The sequence below is a fragment of the Oncorhynchus kisutch genome, linkage group LG1, assembly GCF_002021735.2.
Source record: "Oncorhynchus kisutch isolate 150728-3 linkage group LG1, Okis_V2, whole genome shotgun sequence".
NCBI classification, from domain to species: Eukaryota; Metazoa; Chordata; class Actinopteri; order Salmoniformes; family Salmonidae; genus Oncorhynchus; species Oncorhynchus kisutch.
Genome location: NC_034174.2, coordinates 53,088,712 through 53,106,163, shown reverse-complemented (window position 1 = coordinate 53,106,163; position 17,452 = coordinate 53,088,712). Strand labels below are relative to the sequence as shown.

At 40.4% G+C, this 17,452-nt stretch overlaps 1 protein-coding gene across 4 annotated transcripts in view; it reads right to left on the bottom strand.

Moving 5' to 3' along the window:
* Positions 1-6,744: 6,744 nt before the first annotated feature.
* Positions 6,745-17,452, bottom strand: part of LOC109891334 (E3 ubiquitin-protein ligase Itchy) — a 58,892-nt gene continuing 48,184 nt past the window's right edge. For all 4 annotated transcript variants that reach the window (XM_020483796.2, XM_031827012.1, XM_031827008.1 and 1 more), the window contains 9 exons: positions 17,295-17,383; positions 16,977-17,136; positions 13,723-13,856; positions 13,376-13,516; positions 11,967-12,087; positions 11,376-11,480; positions 11,157-11,253; positions 10,213-10,285; positions 6,745-9,868 (listed from right to left, as the gene is read on the bottom strand). In XM_020483796.2, coding sequence (XP_020339385.1) covers positions 9,769-9,868; positions 10,213-10,285; positions 11,157-11,253; positions 11,376-11,480; positions 11,967-12,087; positions 13,376-13,516; positions 13,723-13,856; positions 16,977-17,136; positions 17,295-17,383 — 1,020 coding nt within the window. In that variant the 3' untranslated portion in view covers positions 6,745-9,768. The remainder of the gene's footprint in view (positions 9,869-10,212; positions 10,286-11,156; positions 11,254-11,375; positions 11,481-11,966; positions 12,088-13,375; positions 13,517-13,722; positions 13,857-16,976; positions 17,137-17,294; positions 17,384-17,452) is intronic.

The window sequence follows — 17,452 nt, the reverse complement described above, 5'->3', positions numbered from 1 at the left end:
TTTTGCCAACAAGTACTGTTTTGCAGAGGGGTCAAATACTTATTTCCCCTCAAAATGCAAATCAATTTATAACATTTTTGACATGCGTTTTTCAGATTTTTGTTGTTGTTATTCTGTCTCTCACTGTTCAAATAAACCTACCATTAAAATTAGACTGATCATTTCTTTGTCAGTGGGCAAACGTACAAAATCAGCAGGGGATCAAATACTTCGGTACTTCTGTCGGTTTCACAGTAATTGACAGTTAATTAACAAACACATTTAGCATCTCCTGGCGTCCACACATAGCCTACAAGCTACTGACGCAGACATTTGGAACATCTACATTTAAACAAGTCTAAATAAATCCATATGTAATATAGCCTACACCTTCTCAATAAATCCATTATTTATTTTAGACAGGTCTAAAGAGGTATGATATGAAGAAAATGTAGTCTATTTCAGGAGAACAGAATTGCATACTCTGAGTCATCCTTATGTAAGGTCCTGATTTGGCTATGCCATATGGCTGTTGGCTACAGTAGTTCAGTTTAACAAACAAGATTTGCTTAGAATTCCGTGGCATTATTTTATAGTATGAAGAATACAATTTAACAAAGCAAACGTACAAAATACTTATTTTCCACCATAATTTGCAAATAAATTCATAAAATATCCTGATTTTTTTTCTCATTTTGTCTGTCATAGTTGAAGTGTACCTATGATGAAAATTACAGGCCTCTCTCATATTTTTAAGTGGGAGAACTTGAACAATTGGTGGCTGACTGCCAACACACTGTCAATGACACTGACTCAACTCTAGCCACTTAAATAATGGGAATTGATGGGAAATTATGTAAATATATCACTAGCCACTTTAAACAATGCTACCTTATATAATGTTACTTACCCTACATTATTCATCTCATATGCATATGTATATACTGTACTCTATATCATCGACTGCATCCTTATGTAATACATGTATCACTAGCCACTTTAACTATGCCACTTTGTTTACATACTCATCTCATATGTTATACTGTACTCGATATCATCTACTGTATCTTGCCTATGCTGCTTTGTACCATCACTCATTCATATATCCTTATGTACATATTCCTTATCCCCTTACACTGTGTATAAGACAGTAGCTTTTTTGGAATTGTTAGTTAGATTACTTGTTCGTTATTACTGCATTGTCGGAACTAGAAGCACAAGCATTTCGCTACACTCGCATTAACATCTGCTAACCATGTGTATGTGACAAATAAAATTTGATTTGATTTGATTTGACTAAATACTTTTTTGCCCCACTGTATATCTGGAGTACTTCTTATGTCTTATCCAGTATCCTGTGTGAATTTCAGTATGCTCTCTCTTCTCTCGGAGGACCTGAGCCCTAGAACAATGTCTCAGGGCTACCTGGCCTGATGACTCCTTGCTGTCCCCAGTCCACCTGGTCATGCTGCTGCTCCAGTTTCAACTGTTCTGGCTGCGGCTATGGAACCCTGACCTGTTCACTGGACATGCTACCTTGTCCCGAACCTGCTGTCTCTAACTCTGAATGATCGGCTATGAAAAGCCAACTGCCATTTACTCCTCAGGTGCTGACCTGTTGCACCCTCTACAACCACTGTGATTATTATTATCTGACCATGCTGGTCATCTATGAACGTTTGCACATCTTGGCCATGTTCTGTTATAATCTCCACCCGGCACAGTCAGAAGAGGTCTGGCCACCCCTCAGAGCTTAATTCCCCTCTAGGTTTCCTTCTAGGTTCTGGCCTTTCTAGGGAGGTTTTCCTAGCTACAATGCTTCTACATCTACATTGCTTGCTGTTTGGTGTTTTAGGCTGGGTTTTTGTACAGCACTTTGTGACATCGGCTGATGTATTTATGAAGCCCTTTTTACATTTGATTTGATTGATTAATTACCGTGACTAACCGGTCACGTGGAAGTTGACTGCCCTCATGACTCGTGACCGCCGGTGTGGCGGAAAGTGTCACCTCAACAGCCATAATCATACCACTAGAATATCCCCTGTGGCACCTTGTCCTCAGTGACAGAAAACACATAATTCATTGTGTGCTCCACAAAATCTAGCAGAAAATCCGACCCGACCAGGAACATGAATACCACTGAATACAGAGGTTCTCCGGCAGGCTAGGGACACACTGTTGTTAATGTTGCATCACATTGGATGACCACTAGTGACTTATTGAACACAAATACGAACAGTTATGTTGCAGCTTTAAGCCATATCATCTATTACTCCTCCTGAAATAATGTTTTTCTAACCATATAATGTAAAAATGAACCATATCTACAGTAGACCTACTACTTTGGTTTTGAGATGACACGGGTATGATGAAAGGTTAAGGTGGATTAAGTACAGATCTACCAAACATCAGATTATGGGCTTGTTTCCAGGTATTGATGAAACCTAGACCGGAAAACAGTTCTGTATAAAACGTGAAATTCACAGGAAAACAGGTGTGGCCATGAGGGTGTGGGGAGACACAAACACAAATGCATGCACTCACTCAAGTACACACACACACACACACACACAGGTTTAATTGAGATCTTATCAGTACCTGGCCTTGAATTTAGCGGTTTCTATTTAGTAAAGTTTTCAAGCAGAGATCTACACAATCATGTCTACTATTCTTCCACGATGCTGTCTCTCATCCTTTCTCCTGGACTACTAACACCTTGTCATCAAAGTGGCATGGGGTGGACAATTCGGTTGACTCAGCATACAAACCCCTGAAGTGGAATAGGTTAATTTCACAGGAAAATTATTGGTCAGACAGTGTTCGAGGAACTACCCTGACGTCACACATGCATCTGTTGTCTAGTCACTTTATCGCCACCTATATGTACATATCTACCTCAATTACCTCGTACCCTGCACGTCGACTTGGTACCTGTACCCTGTGTATATAGCCAAGTTACTCATTGTGTATTTATTCCCTGTGTTATTATTTCTGTTATTATTTTTCTATTATTTCACTTTTTCTCTCTCTGCATTGTTGGGAAGGACCCCTAGTAATCAGTTCACTGTTAGTCTACTCCTGTTGTTTACGAAGTTTGTGGGAAATCAAATTTGATTGACATGCACACAAAAACACACACTAGTTTTAACAAGGACTGTATTGGTGGTGGAAATTAGCTGCTTTTATTTTTCTACTAAACTCCCACACTATGCTTTCTCCCATCCATTCTACTGTACTACTAAGACCATCAAAGTTGCATGGTTGAGGTGGAAAATTTGGTTAAAACAGGTTCAATTGGACTTACTTTGTTATTAATATTCAAAGTTATGAAGCAGGATAACTTAATTTCACAGGAAAATTACAGGTGAGACCATGTGGGAATGCAACGAACTACACGTCTCTCTCTCACGCCTCTCTCTCTCATCACACACACACACACACACACACACACGTGACATGTACAGTACAGGTGAAAGGTTAATGTAAAACCAAAACAGATCAAATGTTTACTCCTATAAACAATTATAGGGTTTAGAGAGAAAGAGGAACTGAAATGTCAAATTCTGACAGTCCCTTGTGCCTTTTGAAGAGGATACTTTCTTTTCTCAGACTTGCTAGCTAGCATATGCTAATGTTGTGAAAGGGTTGGGCAGCATTACTGTCCATATGATACTTGTCATATGATACATGCCCATTTGTAAACTACCTTCATCTAGTGAACAATAGGCTAAATTATGAGCTATAAATCAATAGAGGAATGTGATGTAATTCAAAAGGTGAGTATCAGACTATTCTACAAACGTTGGGCTATATGTTTCGATCTGTAATACATTGTAAGGCTGCATGATGTGACTAATGATGATTTCATAAAAGTCACTTGAAAAGTATGAGCTCTGCTTTGTTGTTTTTGCGCAGGTTGTGCACACTACAGTCACTCACTCATTCACAATTTGACAAGCACTTGACAATGCCTAGAATTTCACAACAGCATCCCCTTTGTTTGACCGTAATGCACCCTAAAAACATCCAGTGGCCATTGTGCCCTTCTCCCTGGGTGCTCCATCACATGATTTTGTCTTTCTCACAGGCTACAAGTGAAGACAGACACATCAGGGATTCAACTGTGTGCGTCCTTATCCAATTCCGAGGTGCATATTGAAGATATTGGAAGAACTGTCCATATGAACTTTTCGTCAGTCAGCAATATGAGTAGGCCTAATGAACAGCAAAAGCACTAGCCTATGTCAATCTACTATCCCCCATAGTACAAAAGTCAACTTATTACATTCTGTGCCAGAACAGTTGTGGGATGCAATAGATCTCAAATGAATACAACCACTAGCATTAACAAAAATGTTTTATGCAATGTGGCTGACACATCAGATCAGAACATTTAGCTTAAAATGTTGATAAACTATTAGGCTATTTCTTCACATTGTAAGCACAACAATGCAATAGGATAAAAGCTCAGAATGTTCCATTAGTGGGAAAACACCGTGATCACAAGTGAACGCAAATGTGATTATGCATGTAATGCTTTTATTATAAAGGTACATTTTTATGGTGTCAATTATTTTTATGGTGAGAATTATTTTTATGGTGACACTCACGCACTGCTTATGTATGCCAGTTAGGCTCTAAACCCCTTGTAAAGCGGATTAATGCGCTTAATTTTAAGAAGTTATTTGGCTACTTTAGTTGTGATACAAACCTTATTAAAACATATAGGCCAGGCTACATGAGGTGTGTGACTAGGATTCATAAAAGTCACAAAAAAAGGCAGGTCTAATGCTGGGCATCATTCACAAGTGATAGGCTAATTTTGTCACCTGTCAGACAATTCTTGATTTAATCTTGTCTTCACATATACTAAATAATATTATTATCATGCACCTGTCATGCACTTAAATAGCGAATGGAGGACACTTTTCCTGTGGTTGAATTTCATGCCAGCCAGGTAGGCAATACTCCTGTTGTAAAGAAAAATACTGTGCTTAATATAAGAAATAGTTGAAAAATAAATATAGTAGGCCTAGTGTAAAGCTGATGGGATCCTCCTCTTTTTAATAGAGGCCATCAAAACATGTTTTTCTCACGCAATTGCATAGCCTACATGTTGCACAACATGAGCTCATGGGCTCTAATTAAGTGTTTCATTAGATTTTCGATAAAATTTGCATTGATGAGATTTGCAGAGTGATTAGAGGGACAATAGAGTGCTGAGTACCAGGCAGCTAGCAAGTTTGTGGCGGAAAGTGTCACATCAACAGCCCTAATCATACCACTAGAATATCCCCTGTGGCACCTTGTCCTCAGTGACAGAAAACACATCATTCATTGTGTGCTCCACAAAATCTAGCAGAAATTCCGACCCGACCAGGACAATGAATACCACTGAATACAGCGGTTATCAGGCAGGCTAGGGGCACACTGTTGTTAGTATTGGATGACCACTAGTGACTTATTGAACACAAATACAAACCGTTATATTTCAGCTTAAAGCCATATCATCTATTACTCCTCCTGAAATAATGTTTTTTTTTAACCATATAACGTGAAAATGAACCATTTCTACAGTAGACCTACTACTTTGGTTTTGAGGTGACACGAGTATGATGAAAGGTTAAGGTAGATTCAATTATAGATCTACCAAACATCACATTATGGGCCTGTTTCCACATACTGATGAAACCTAGACGGGAAAACAGTTCTGTATAAAACAGAAAAATTTCACACGAAAACATGTGGTCATGTGGTTATGGGGACACACAAACACATGCACTCACTCAAGCGCACACACACACACTGGTGCAGGGGTTTAATTAATTAAATGAATTACTTAAAAATCATACAATGTGATTTTCTGGATTTTTGTTTTAGATTCAGTCTCTCACAGTTGAAGTGTACCTATGATAAAAATGACAGACCTCTACATGCTTTGTAAGTAGGAAAACCTGCAAAATCAGCAGTGTATCAAATACTTGTTCTCCCCACTGTATAGACACAAATATATATATACACATACATATATATATATACATATATATATATACATACATACATACATACATACATATACATACATACATACATATATATATATATATATATATGTGTGTATATATATATGTATATATATATATATATATGTATGTGTGTGTGTATATATATTTGTGTATATACAGGAGGGTGCTGAGCACGCACCCTTGTGGGGCCCCCTTGTTGAGGATCAGCATAGCGGAGGTGTTGTTGCCTACATTCACCACCTGGGGTCGTCCTGTCAAGAGGTCCAGGACCCCGAGCTTAGTGATGAGCGTCAAGGGCACTATGGTGTTGAAGGCTGAGCTGTAGTCACTGAACTGCATTCTTACATGGGTATTTCTCTTGTCCAGATGGGATAGGGCAGTGCGATGGTGATTGCGTCCTCCATGGATCTGTTGGAGTAGTATGCAAATTGTAGTGGGTCTAGGGTGTCAGGTAAGGTGAAGGTGATATATTCTTTAAGTAGCCTCTCAAAGCACTTTATGATGACAGAAGTGAGTGCCTCAGGGCAATTGCAATTTATAGTTCAGTTACTTTTGCTTTCTTGGGTACAGGAACAATGGTGGACATCTTGAAGCAAGTGAGGACCACAGACAGATAGAATATGTCCGTAAACATTCCAGCCAGCTGGTCTGCAAACTCGTTGAAATGAGTGCACACATACAATCAAGTAGGATATCAAATTGATAAAAACTAAACAAAGTTCAAATATAACAAAGATTGAAGTTCCAGTAGCCCATTGTTTTTATTTCAGAATTGTCTAAATTAATTTTGACATTAACATCAAAGATCCTTCCTCTTCACATTCACATAAGAAAAAATAAATAGCATCGATCCATAAACTCCCTTTTATTAAAAGGTTAGAGCTTTTACAAAGAAAAATACAGTGAATACACTATCAACATGATTTACAATCCAATCATTAGAAGTTAAAATATTAGTTAACACCTTCATATATCTATACATTTTTATTCCACTATGATCTGGGAACAGCGGCAAAAAAAGAAGAAGTGGTTAATCAGCCGAGTAAGGTGCTATCGCTTGTTATTTGTTAAATCTTTCCATTGTTTTCTACATTTAATTCACAAATTATGATTTAAATAACAGCAATCTCTTCCCAAGGCAGTGCACTACGAAGTGGTGAGCCAGAATGGGTGCGTGTGGCAAAGAAGTAATGAGTAATGCAGTGAAGAAATGAGACAGAATCACCCTGACAAGTCACCCAGTTATATAAAACGGTTTCAGAGCCAAGACTGAGACCAGCCATACAATAACATGGCGATTTTAAAACATTTTAAAACAAAAAAATGTGTTTCTTATTGGACAAGCTCAAGGAGTACATCTGTTTCAAAAAAGTTTTCAAACTACTGAACACGACCCTGATGCTCATAGCCAAGACAGCCTGGAGTTGACATACAATATTTTCGCCAAATATGTAAGTTGGTGTCCAGTGCATTAAAATAACACACTCAGGACAAGGTTGTGTGTCACTTGCATGTTTGATTTGACTGCAAATACACGTGACCTAAACATGTCATGAGTGAAAGCTATATTTCATCTAACTTTACACTTCCACTGTTCCTGTGAAGAAATCCTACCAAGATGCCTGTTAGAGATATGCCTGAGAAGCAGAGGACACAAAAAGGTCAGAAGTGGCAGATCTCATTCAATGCCAATCAACAGGCTAGTGTTTATCAGGTCACGAGACAGAAAAGTCCAGGTAGCCCCTCCCGGTTTGAGTCCATTTTCTTCCATGTGGTGCCTAACACAACCTGTTTGTTTTCTGGCAAGCCTTTTTCCCTCCTCCCCCCTCCTATCAGTCTGTCTGAAACTAAGCTTAGAACTTATCTTGACTTGACTCTGGGCTTGTCTGTTTGGTGTCTAGATTTTTAAGATACAATGTTGCCTATTACCAAACATATTTTTCCTCAAAACACAGTGCTGACCATTTGCGGTTGTGCATGGACATGGTTCATATTTGACTTTTGATTCACAGTCGTTTTGCTACGCTCACTCGAGCGGTTTTAAAATATAGCGTTTTTTTATTTAGCATCAAACCTTTAACAAAATATCTAGAATGACAAAACTGAACCCTATAAAACTAGGGTCGCATTGGTGTTGAGTTAATTACGTTAACTACTACTTGTTATTGTAATTCTTACCCTCTTATTCACTTAACATGAATATACAGTATATTTCTTAGGGCTATGGGCCTGGGACATGACTATATACTGTATATTCGGATTCATTCATACTTAGCTCTATTTAATAAGTACGCCATTTGAAAAGGTTCCCTGCATCATACTGTATATGGATGTATACACGCCGAGCATTTATTAAAATCATCTAGTTTGGACACTTAATTGTTTGATCTTTAATCACAGAGTTATTAGTTATTCTCTATATGACAAAAAAAGGAAAGCGATACCTTTCAGAGGGAGTGATTCTCACAAGCCAGTGTCTTAGTTCACTTCCTAATTATCTCATTCTTAAAATGTACTCCTAAAATATACTCTTCACCTAGCCGCTGTCCTTGACACGCTGCTGACACTCCCACGTCATTAGTAACTCACTCAGTTTGCCATAAAAAAAATAAAAAAAGTTATTAGCGAACCCCTATTCAGCTCAAATTAGTACTGTGCTGATCCTGAATTTTTGGGAAAGAAAAGGTCCGTCGTAATGACAACCAACCAGGGGCGACTTCAGTAGGCACAAAAACAAACAGTTTCAAACAGAAAACAAAAATGGCTTGAGCACTAAGACAAAACTTTGTCACTTTTCTTCCATTTGAGGCCTAATGAATACGACCCTGTTTTAATAGAATGATTCCAGGCTATTAAAAAAAGCATTCTCCATATTCTTAGTTGAAATCAATACAGAGACTTGATTAAAAACTGACTTCTAAACAAAAACTTTGGATTGCAGTAAATAATTAATGTCTGGTTTATCTATATTAAGGGCATAAACAGCTGACTAGAAAACTATGCTATTGCACGTAAAAAATATAGCTTTTCATCTTTGCAACATTCACAAATACCTTCTGCTACAACACGGTGGTGTGCCAGCAAAGTAGATGCTTTAAGTGTCAATATTTCTTTCAGAAAGAAACAAGTTAAATCAAGTAATACTGTAAATCTCTAAATGTCAAATCGATGAGAGGTCAATGTCTTTTTGGAAGAATCCGCAGCACTCGATCCTAACATTAATTCATCCATCCATTCATTCACTTAACAAATCAGAGCTCAGGGAGAGGAAGGGAAGAAATGACGGCTGACATTGTACTGCATATTGAATAGTCGCCGTGATTATTAACTACTGTGGTGCGGTGTGGAGATGAGACAGAGACAGACGTGAGTTGGGGAGGGAACATCCCCTCTTCCTCTCAATCCCTACCTCTTTCTTCCTCCCGCTCGCTTCCTTCTCCTCCCTTCCCGGACACGTGGGCTGAATAAGGCAAGCTGCAACAGGGTCACACACAATTTAGGAGGTGAAAGGTAAATCAGTCAGTATTAAGGGTCATCACCATGGAGACGGACTGACTCCAACCTTAGGTGCAGGGGGTGTGTCTGTAATGGGGCTCGGGACTGCAGAAAGGAGTGTTTGTCAGTTTCTGCCCTTACAAAGAGAGCCAGGACCTGGGGAAAAGTGCTGTTGCCTAAAACCTAGACAGAACAAAGTGCTGGAGAGCGTAACGTCGTGTGGAAAACGGCTCCTCGTGGCGGCCATTTTGGCGTCCCCATGTTACTACTCCTGTCCGAAGCCCTCAGTTTCCTCAATGGCAAACATCAGTTTTTCCTTCAGCTGCTCGTAGCTCTTGTACGGGGGCAGGTCCAGTCGATTAAAGCTTAAAAACACAAAAGGAACACAGAATGAGACAATTACATTGTAAATAGACAAATGATACAGACTTCCCAGCATGGCACTAGAAACAAAGATTGTGGGGTTCAATCCGGCGGGGCACATAGTAAATATTTATGTTCTTACTGTACAGAGTTGCTTTTGATAAAAGTGGCATAAAATGTATTAGATATTTGATAACAAAATTCATTGTTTGAAGAAAGAGAGGAAAGGTTGTCTATGGTTGAACTGAAAACAACAAAGTCGTCTTGTGTGGCAGGGCAACGTTTAATATTCAGTCAGTGAAAGTGCTCAAAAACTACCTGTGAGTAACTCCATGAGGGAACTTACCAAGTGTGACTTCTTGGAAGCCAGTTTTCTTTGCCCACCTTCTCAATGCAGAACTTCTGTGGGCCATTACTCCCTAAAAAACAAAAACAAAACTATTTGATACAACTCTCCTCACTTCTCATCCACACAAGTAACATAAAATTATTCAATGTCTGTAATTGGGCCTGGTCTAGCAGTCTATACTTGTTTGTCCATTTACATCTACAGGTAACTGCCACAATAAAGGACACATTTGAGTAAATAAGGGATACAAAGTATATTGAAAGCAGGTGATTCCACACAGGTGTGGTTCCTGAGTTAATCAAGCAATTATCATCCCATGCTAAGGGTCATGTATACACATGCCCAGTTGCCCAGTATTTTGGCTATCATGACTAGAAGAAGAGATCTCAGTGACTTTGCAAGATGGGTCTTAAAAGGAGCATAGGGGGTTGAAAGGGTTGTGTGTGTGTGTGTGTGTGTGTGTGTGTGTCTCAGTCACCAGATCTCAACCCAATTCAACACTTATGGGAGATTCCGGAGCGGCACCTGAGACCACGTTTTCCACTACCATGGAATTTCTCGTGGAAGAACGGCATCTCATCCTTCCAACAGAGTTCCAGAGAATCTATGCCATGTCGCATTAAAGCTGTTCTGGTATCTCGTGGTGGTCCAACGCCCTATTAGGACACTTAATATTGGTGTTTCCTATATTTTGGCAGTTACCTGTATGTCTCCACTTCTGATTCAATGTCTATATCCATCCAAATACATTTCCACCCAAAATATTTATTTGAATCCTCAACTTCGATGGATTACTTGCTCGGTATCCATAAACAATCCCTTTGGGTGTGAGTTAGTAGAATGAATAGAACAAAACATATCTTATATTGGGACGGCAGGGGTTAAAGCCAGCCTTCTCTCTAACTGTTTCAAATACATGTATTATTTATTCTCCAACGTACCCATGAGGTCAGCGAAGCCACCCATGGGGAGCCGACAGGTGCCGGTGACAAACTGCAGCAGCCTCATACGTTTCTCATTGTCCATCTCCTTCACAAACTGGAATTAACATTTTCACGTCAGAACATTCACGCGTCAAACTATGCTAAACACCCCTTCACAATATTCCATAATTCATGAATTAATTAACTGCTTCATTAAAACGGTAGAGCAATTCTGACCTGCCAGAACCAGAGGATCTGCTTGCTGCTGCGTGCGTAGTGCCTGTAGATGGTGTGCCTCTGCCAGTCCACCAGGTCTATCTCCTGCATGCCACACAGCATCACCTGTTGGGTGGGGGACCGGGAGGGGACCAGATACTATGTTACACCATACTCAAATTGAGAAGAGCTGTACGCTCTGGGAAAGTGAGTTTTTACCCGGAGTGAGTTTTGAACCCAGTCCACCAGGTCTACTCCTGTATGCTACACAGCAACACCTGGTGGTGGGACCGGATATCACTTTGGGATATATATATTTTTTTTTACCCGCTACTGTGGTGATTGACCACTGCTGGTTTCCAAATTGACCCCGAGAATCAACAGTCTAGGGCCGAGGCACTCGATACTTCAGCGCAAGACATTAGCACTTGAAAGGAAAAGTTTAAATACTTAAGGTAGGTCTCTGTGTAACAGCCATACGGTTAGATTTAAAGGAGGCCTCTATTTGGGTAGTCCCCTTACAGGTGGTCTAAAAAGCACAGTGGTTTTCACGTCACATTTCTTCATTACAGAAACTCATTTCATCAGTCTACGAATTAACCCATTGTGTACCTCCAGTTCCTTGGCGTCAAAGTACTGCAGGTACTGCTGGGGAAGGACCTCATTGAAGCCCTCGAAGAAGGCCTGGGTCTGCTCCTCCACCCCTCTGGACAACCTCCACTCTGCCACCAGCCTGAAGGAAGGACACAGACACACAGGGGGACACAAAGAAAGACAGACACGAGCACACACGATGTGTCAGAAAATTAGCTTTCTTCTGTTGGAAAAAAACATCTGATAAAGTGTTCACACACACACACAGATTTCTACACTGAACAAAAAATATATATAAACGCAACATGCAACAATTTCAAAGATTTTACTGAGTTACAGGTTCATATAAGGAAATCAGTCAATTGAAATACATTCATTAGGCTCTAATCTATAGATTACACATGACAGGGAATACAGATACGCATCTGTTGGTCACAGATACTTAAAATAAATAAATAGGGGTGTGAATCAGAAAATCAGTCAGTATCTTGTGTGACCACCATTTGCTTAATGCATAGAGTTGATCAGGCTGTTGATTGTGTACTGTGGAATGTTGACCCACTCCTCTCCAATGGCTGTATGAAGTTGCTGGGAACTGGAACATGCTGTTGTACGTGTCGATCCAGAGCATCCCAAACATGTTCAATGGGTTACATATCTGGTGAGTATGCTGGCCATGGAAAAACGGGGACATTTTCAGCTTCCAGGAATTAAGTACAGACCCTTGCGACATGGGGATGTGCATTATCATGCTGAAACATGAGGTGATGGCTGCAGATGAATGGCACTAAATGGCCCTCAGGATCTCATCACGGTTTCTCTGTGCATTCAAATTGTCATTGATAAAATGTAATTGTGTTTGTTGTCTGTAGCTTATCCAACTCACAACTTTGACATCAGCAAACCACTCGGCCACACAACACCATAAACATGGTCTGCGGTTGTGAGGCCGTTTGGATGCATTGCCCAATTCTCTAAGACGACGTTGGAGGCAGCTTATGGTAGAGAAATTAACATTAAATTCTCTGGCAACAGCTCTGGTGGATATTCCTGCAGTCAACATGCCAATTGCATGCTCCCTCAAAACTTGAGACATATGTGGCATTGGTTTGTGTGACAAAACTGCACATTTTAGGGTGGCCTTTATTGTCCCCAGCAAAAAGGTGTGCCTGTGTAATGATCATGCTGTTCAATGAGCTTCTTGATATGCCACACCTGTCAGGTGGATGGATTATCTTGGCAAAGGAGAAATTCTCACTAACAGGGATGTAAACAAATTTGTGCACAACATTTTAGATAAATAAGCTTTTTGTGCATATGGAACATTTCTGGAATCTCTTATTTCAGCTCATGAAACATGGGACCAACACTTTACATGTTGCATTTCTATTTTTGTTCAGTGTAGTCGGTTTTCAAAGCAATCCTACCTGATGTATTCCTCTTTGTTTTCCTCAGTGACCAAGACATTGCCTCCGTCTGGCTTCAGCTCGTGAGTGGTGACCTCCCCCAGGATCTCCTTGTCCACAGAGAAGTACATCTCCAGACCACACTCCTCCAAGTTGTTATCCCTGGTGGTTGGGAATCACAAGAGGGCAGTCATCCTCATCAGCTCATCCTCTACGCCATTATCGTTATAGTCATACATTTTCCTCTTCTCTTCCTTATAATCATTCTTACACTTAACCTCACTCAATAACAAATCAACAGCAGTTTCCATTTATAAGGAAAGCTGTTCACACCAATTCCCATTTCTACTCCCAATTCCCGGACTCACTTGATCCAGATGAGGGAGTTGTAGAATTCCGGGTCGATAGATTCCAGGTCCTTCAGGGCCAGGGGTTTGTTCAGGATGCGCTTGTAGAAGGGCAGGGAGAATCCCGTGTCGATGAACTTCCCATGGAACAAGGCCTGGAGAGAAACATAATGAACCAGGGATGTGAAGGGCTGTTGCGGTGACAGTATTACCGCCACACCGGCAGTCATGACCGCAGTAAAATTCTACGTGACCGTTGAGTCACGGTAATCTCCTCTTACACACTCTGGACATTCATTGGTAGTACCCAACTCGCTAACGATCATCAGGTCACTAATAGCCTGGTACTCAGGGCTCTATTGTCTCTCTAACCACCCTGACATGAATGCAAATGCGATTGAAAATCACATCAAACACTTACCATTAAAACAGTATGTGGTTTAAAAACTCACCCTCACTGTGATTGATCAATTTGAAGAAAAAAAGTTAAAACAACAGGTTGAAACTGGGTGGAAAACATTGTCGTTGTGGATGTTGTTTAAAAGCAGAACAAAATGGACAGCGCTTTCTCAGGTGATGATTAATTCAAAACATCCATATGCATATTAGAGCTTAAGCATAGGCCAATATACAGAGCATTCAGAAAGAATTCAGACCCCTCCACTTACGTTACAGCCTTACTGTAATTTTTTTATTTAAATTCTCCCCACATCAATCTACACACAATACTCCATAATGACAAAGCAAAAACAGGTTGTTTGAAATACGGAAAAATCACATTTACATTTACATAAGTATTCAGACCCCTTACTCAGCTTTTGAAACGATAACAGCCTCGAGTATTCCTGGGTATGACGCTACAAGCTTGAAACACCTGTATTTGGAGAGTTTCTCCCATTCTTCTCTACAGATCCTCTCAAGCTCTGTCAGGTTGGATGGGGAGCTTTGCTGCAAAGCTATTTTCAGGTATCTCTAGAGATGCTCGATTTGGTTCAAGTCCAGCTCTGGCTGGGACACCCAGGACATGTCCCAAAGCCACTCATGCGTCGTCTTGGCTGTGTGCTTAGGGTCTTTGTCCAGTTGGAAGGTGAACCTTCACCCCAGTCTTAGGTCCTGAGCGCTCTGGAACAGGTTTTTATCAATGATCTCTCTGTACTTTGCGCCATTCATCTTTCCCTTGATTCTGACTAGTCTCCTAGTCCCTGCCACTGAAAAACATCCCCACAGCATGATGCTGCCACCACCATGATTCACTGTAGAGATGGTGCCAGGTTTCCTCCATACGTGATGCTTGGAATTCAGGCCAAAGAGTTAATTCTTGGTTTCATCACACCAGAGAATCGTATTTCTCATGGTCTGAGAGTCCTTTGATTTTGAATAGCCTAATAATAGGGCATTTTCAATATTTTCATAATTAATAGGGTGACATCACCTTTCGCTACAGAATATCTCACCACTGAGTTACCCTCTCTCCTTCATTTCTTTATCCAGTGCACAGAGAGAGGGGCTGTTAACAGTTTAATGAAATATGTTTAGTTGTGAAAACATGACTATTGATGTTCCCAAACAGATTTCACTTGGTTTCCCAAAGCACTGGGTAGCTGCAGGAACAGGGTTGGAGAGTCCATGGCATACAGAGTTTGAACAGAATATCACCTGTTGTGCAGCGAAAGAGATGATTGTGGACTACAGGAAAAGGAGGACAAAGCACGCACACATTCTCATCGACAGGGCTGTAGTGGAGCAGGTTGAGAGCTTCAAGTTCCTTGGTGTCCACATCCCCAACAAACTAACATGATCCAAGCACACCAAGACAGTCGTGAAGAGGGCACGACAAAGCCTATTCTCCCCCCAGGAGACTGAAAAGATTTGGTATGGTCCCTCAGATCCCCAAGGGGTTCTACAGCTGCACTATCGAGAGCATCCTGACTGGTTGCATCACTGCCTGGTATGGTAACTGCTCGGCCTCCGACCACAAGGCACTACAAATGGTAGTTTGTATGGCCCAGTACATCACTGGGGCCAAGCTTCCTGCCATCCAGGACCTCTATACCAGGCGGTGTCAGAGGAAGGCATATTACCTCAATTACCTCGACTAACAGGTGCCCACGCACATTGACTGTACCGGTCTCCTCTGTATAGAGTCTCGCTATTGTTATTTTCCTGCTGCTCTTGAATTATTTGTTACTTTAATTATATATATTTTTAGGTATTTTTTCTTAACTTCTTTGGGGTAGGCGGCAGTATTGGGAATTTCGGATGCAAAGCATGCCCAAATTAAGCTGCCTGCTACTCAGCCATAAAAGCTAGTATATGCATACAATTAGTAGATTTGGATAGAAAACACTCTGAAGTTTCGAAAAATGTTTGAATGATGTCTGAGTATAACAGAACTATAACAGAAGCAAAAACCTGAGAAAAAATCCAACCAGGAAGTGGGAAATCTGAGGTTGTAGTTTTTGAACTCCGCTGCTATCGAATACACAGTGGGATAATGGTAATTTTGCACTTCCTAAGGCTTCCAATAGATGTCAACAGTCTTTAGAAACTTGTTTGATGCTTCTACTATAAAGGAGGGGGGAAGGAGAGGGGAATGAGTCAGAGATCTGTCAGCAGCCACAAGCTCAGTCTCGAGCACTCACGTGAAAGTTCCACCTCATTTCTGAAGACAAAGGAATTCTCCGGTTGGAACATTATTGAAGACTTATGTTAAAAACACCCTAAAGATTGATTCTGTACATCGTTTGACATCTTTCTACGGACTGCAACGGAACTTTTTTGACTTTTCGTCTGAAACTAGTGAACACGCATCATAAATGTGAATTACTGGACTGAACGCGCTAACAAAAGGAGGAGCTATTTTGAAATAAATGATGGACATTATCGAACAAAACAAACATTTATTGTGGAACTGGGATACCTGGGAGTGCATTCTGATGAAGATCATCAAAGGTAAGTGAATATTTATAATGCTATTCTGACTAATGTTGACTCCACAACATGGCAGATATATGTGTGGGTATCTGAGAGCTGTACTCAGATTATAGCATGGTGTGCTTTTTCAGTAAATGTTTTTATTTTATTTTTTTATCTGACACAGGGGTTGCATTAAGGAGAAGTGTATCTATAAATCCGTGCATAATAGTTGTATTATTATAATTTTCAAGGCATTATCATAATTTTCACAATTTCACAGTATTATTCTAACGAAAGTGTGGAAATTCGACCTAAGTGGAAGTCAAGTTTCACCCCATAGAGAGTATTGAGGTAGGTACCATGGCAATGAATCGTCCAATGAACTTGAAGTACTTGAGGTGGTCAGGGTTGATATAGGAGGCAGGGTTGATCTGGAGACAGTAGTTGTCCTTGCCGGCATACTCAAACAGGCAGTACATTGGGTTCAGCACCTCGTGGGATAGCAAGAAGAACCACTCCCTGAGAACACACACACACACACACCATATAAGAACATACCACACACACACACACACACACAATATAAGAATATTCCATACACGCACACATAAAGAAAATAAACATTCGATCTGCAATGATCTCTAATATGAGTTCATACTTAACCTATCAGAATTCACCTTGCCACTCCTCCGTAGTCCAAGCCCTCCTCTCCAGGGAAAATGATCCACAGTCTCCGCCTGAGATCTTGTGGATGAAAGCTCATCATCTGATGGATACAGAATTGGTAACAGTTACAACGTTCAACTACTCTTGGAACACCCCTATAGCCCCTATA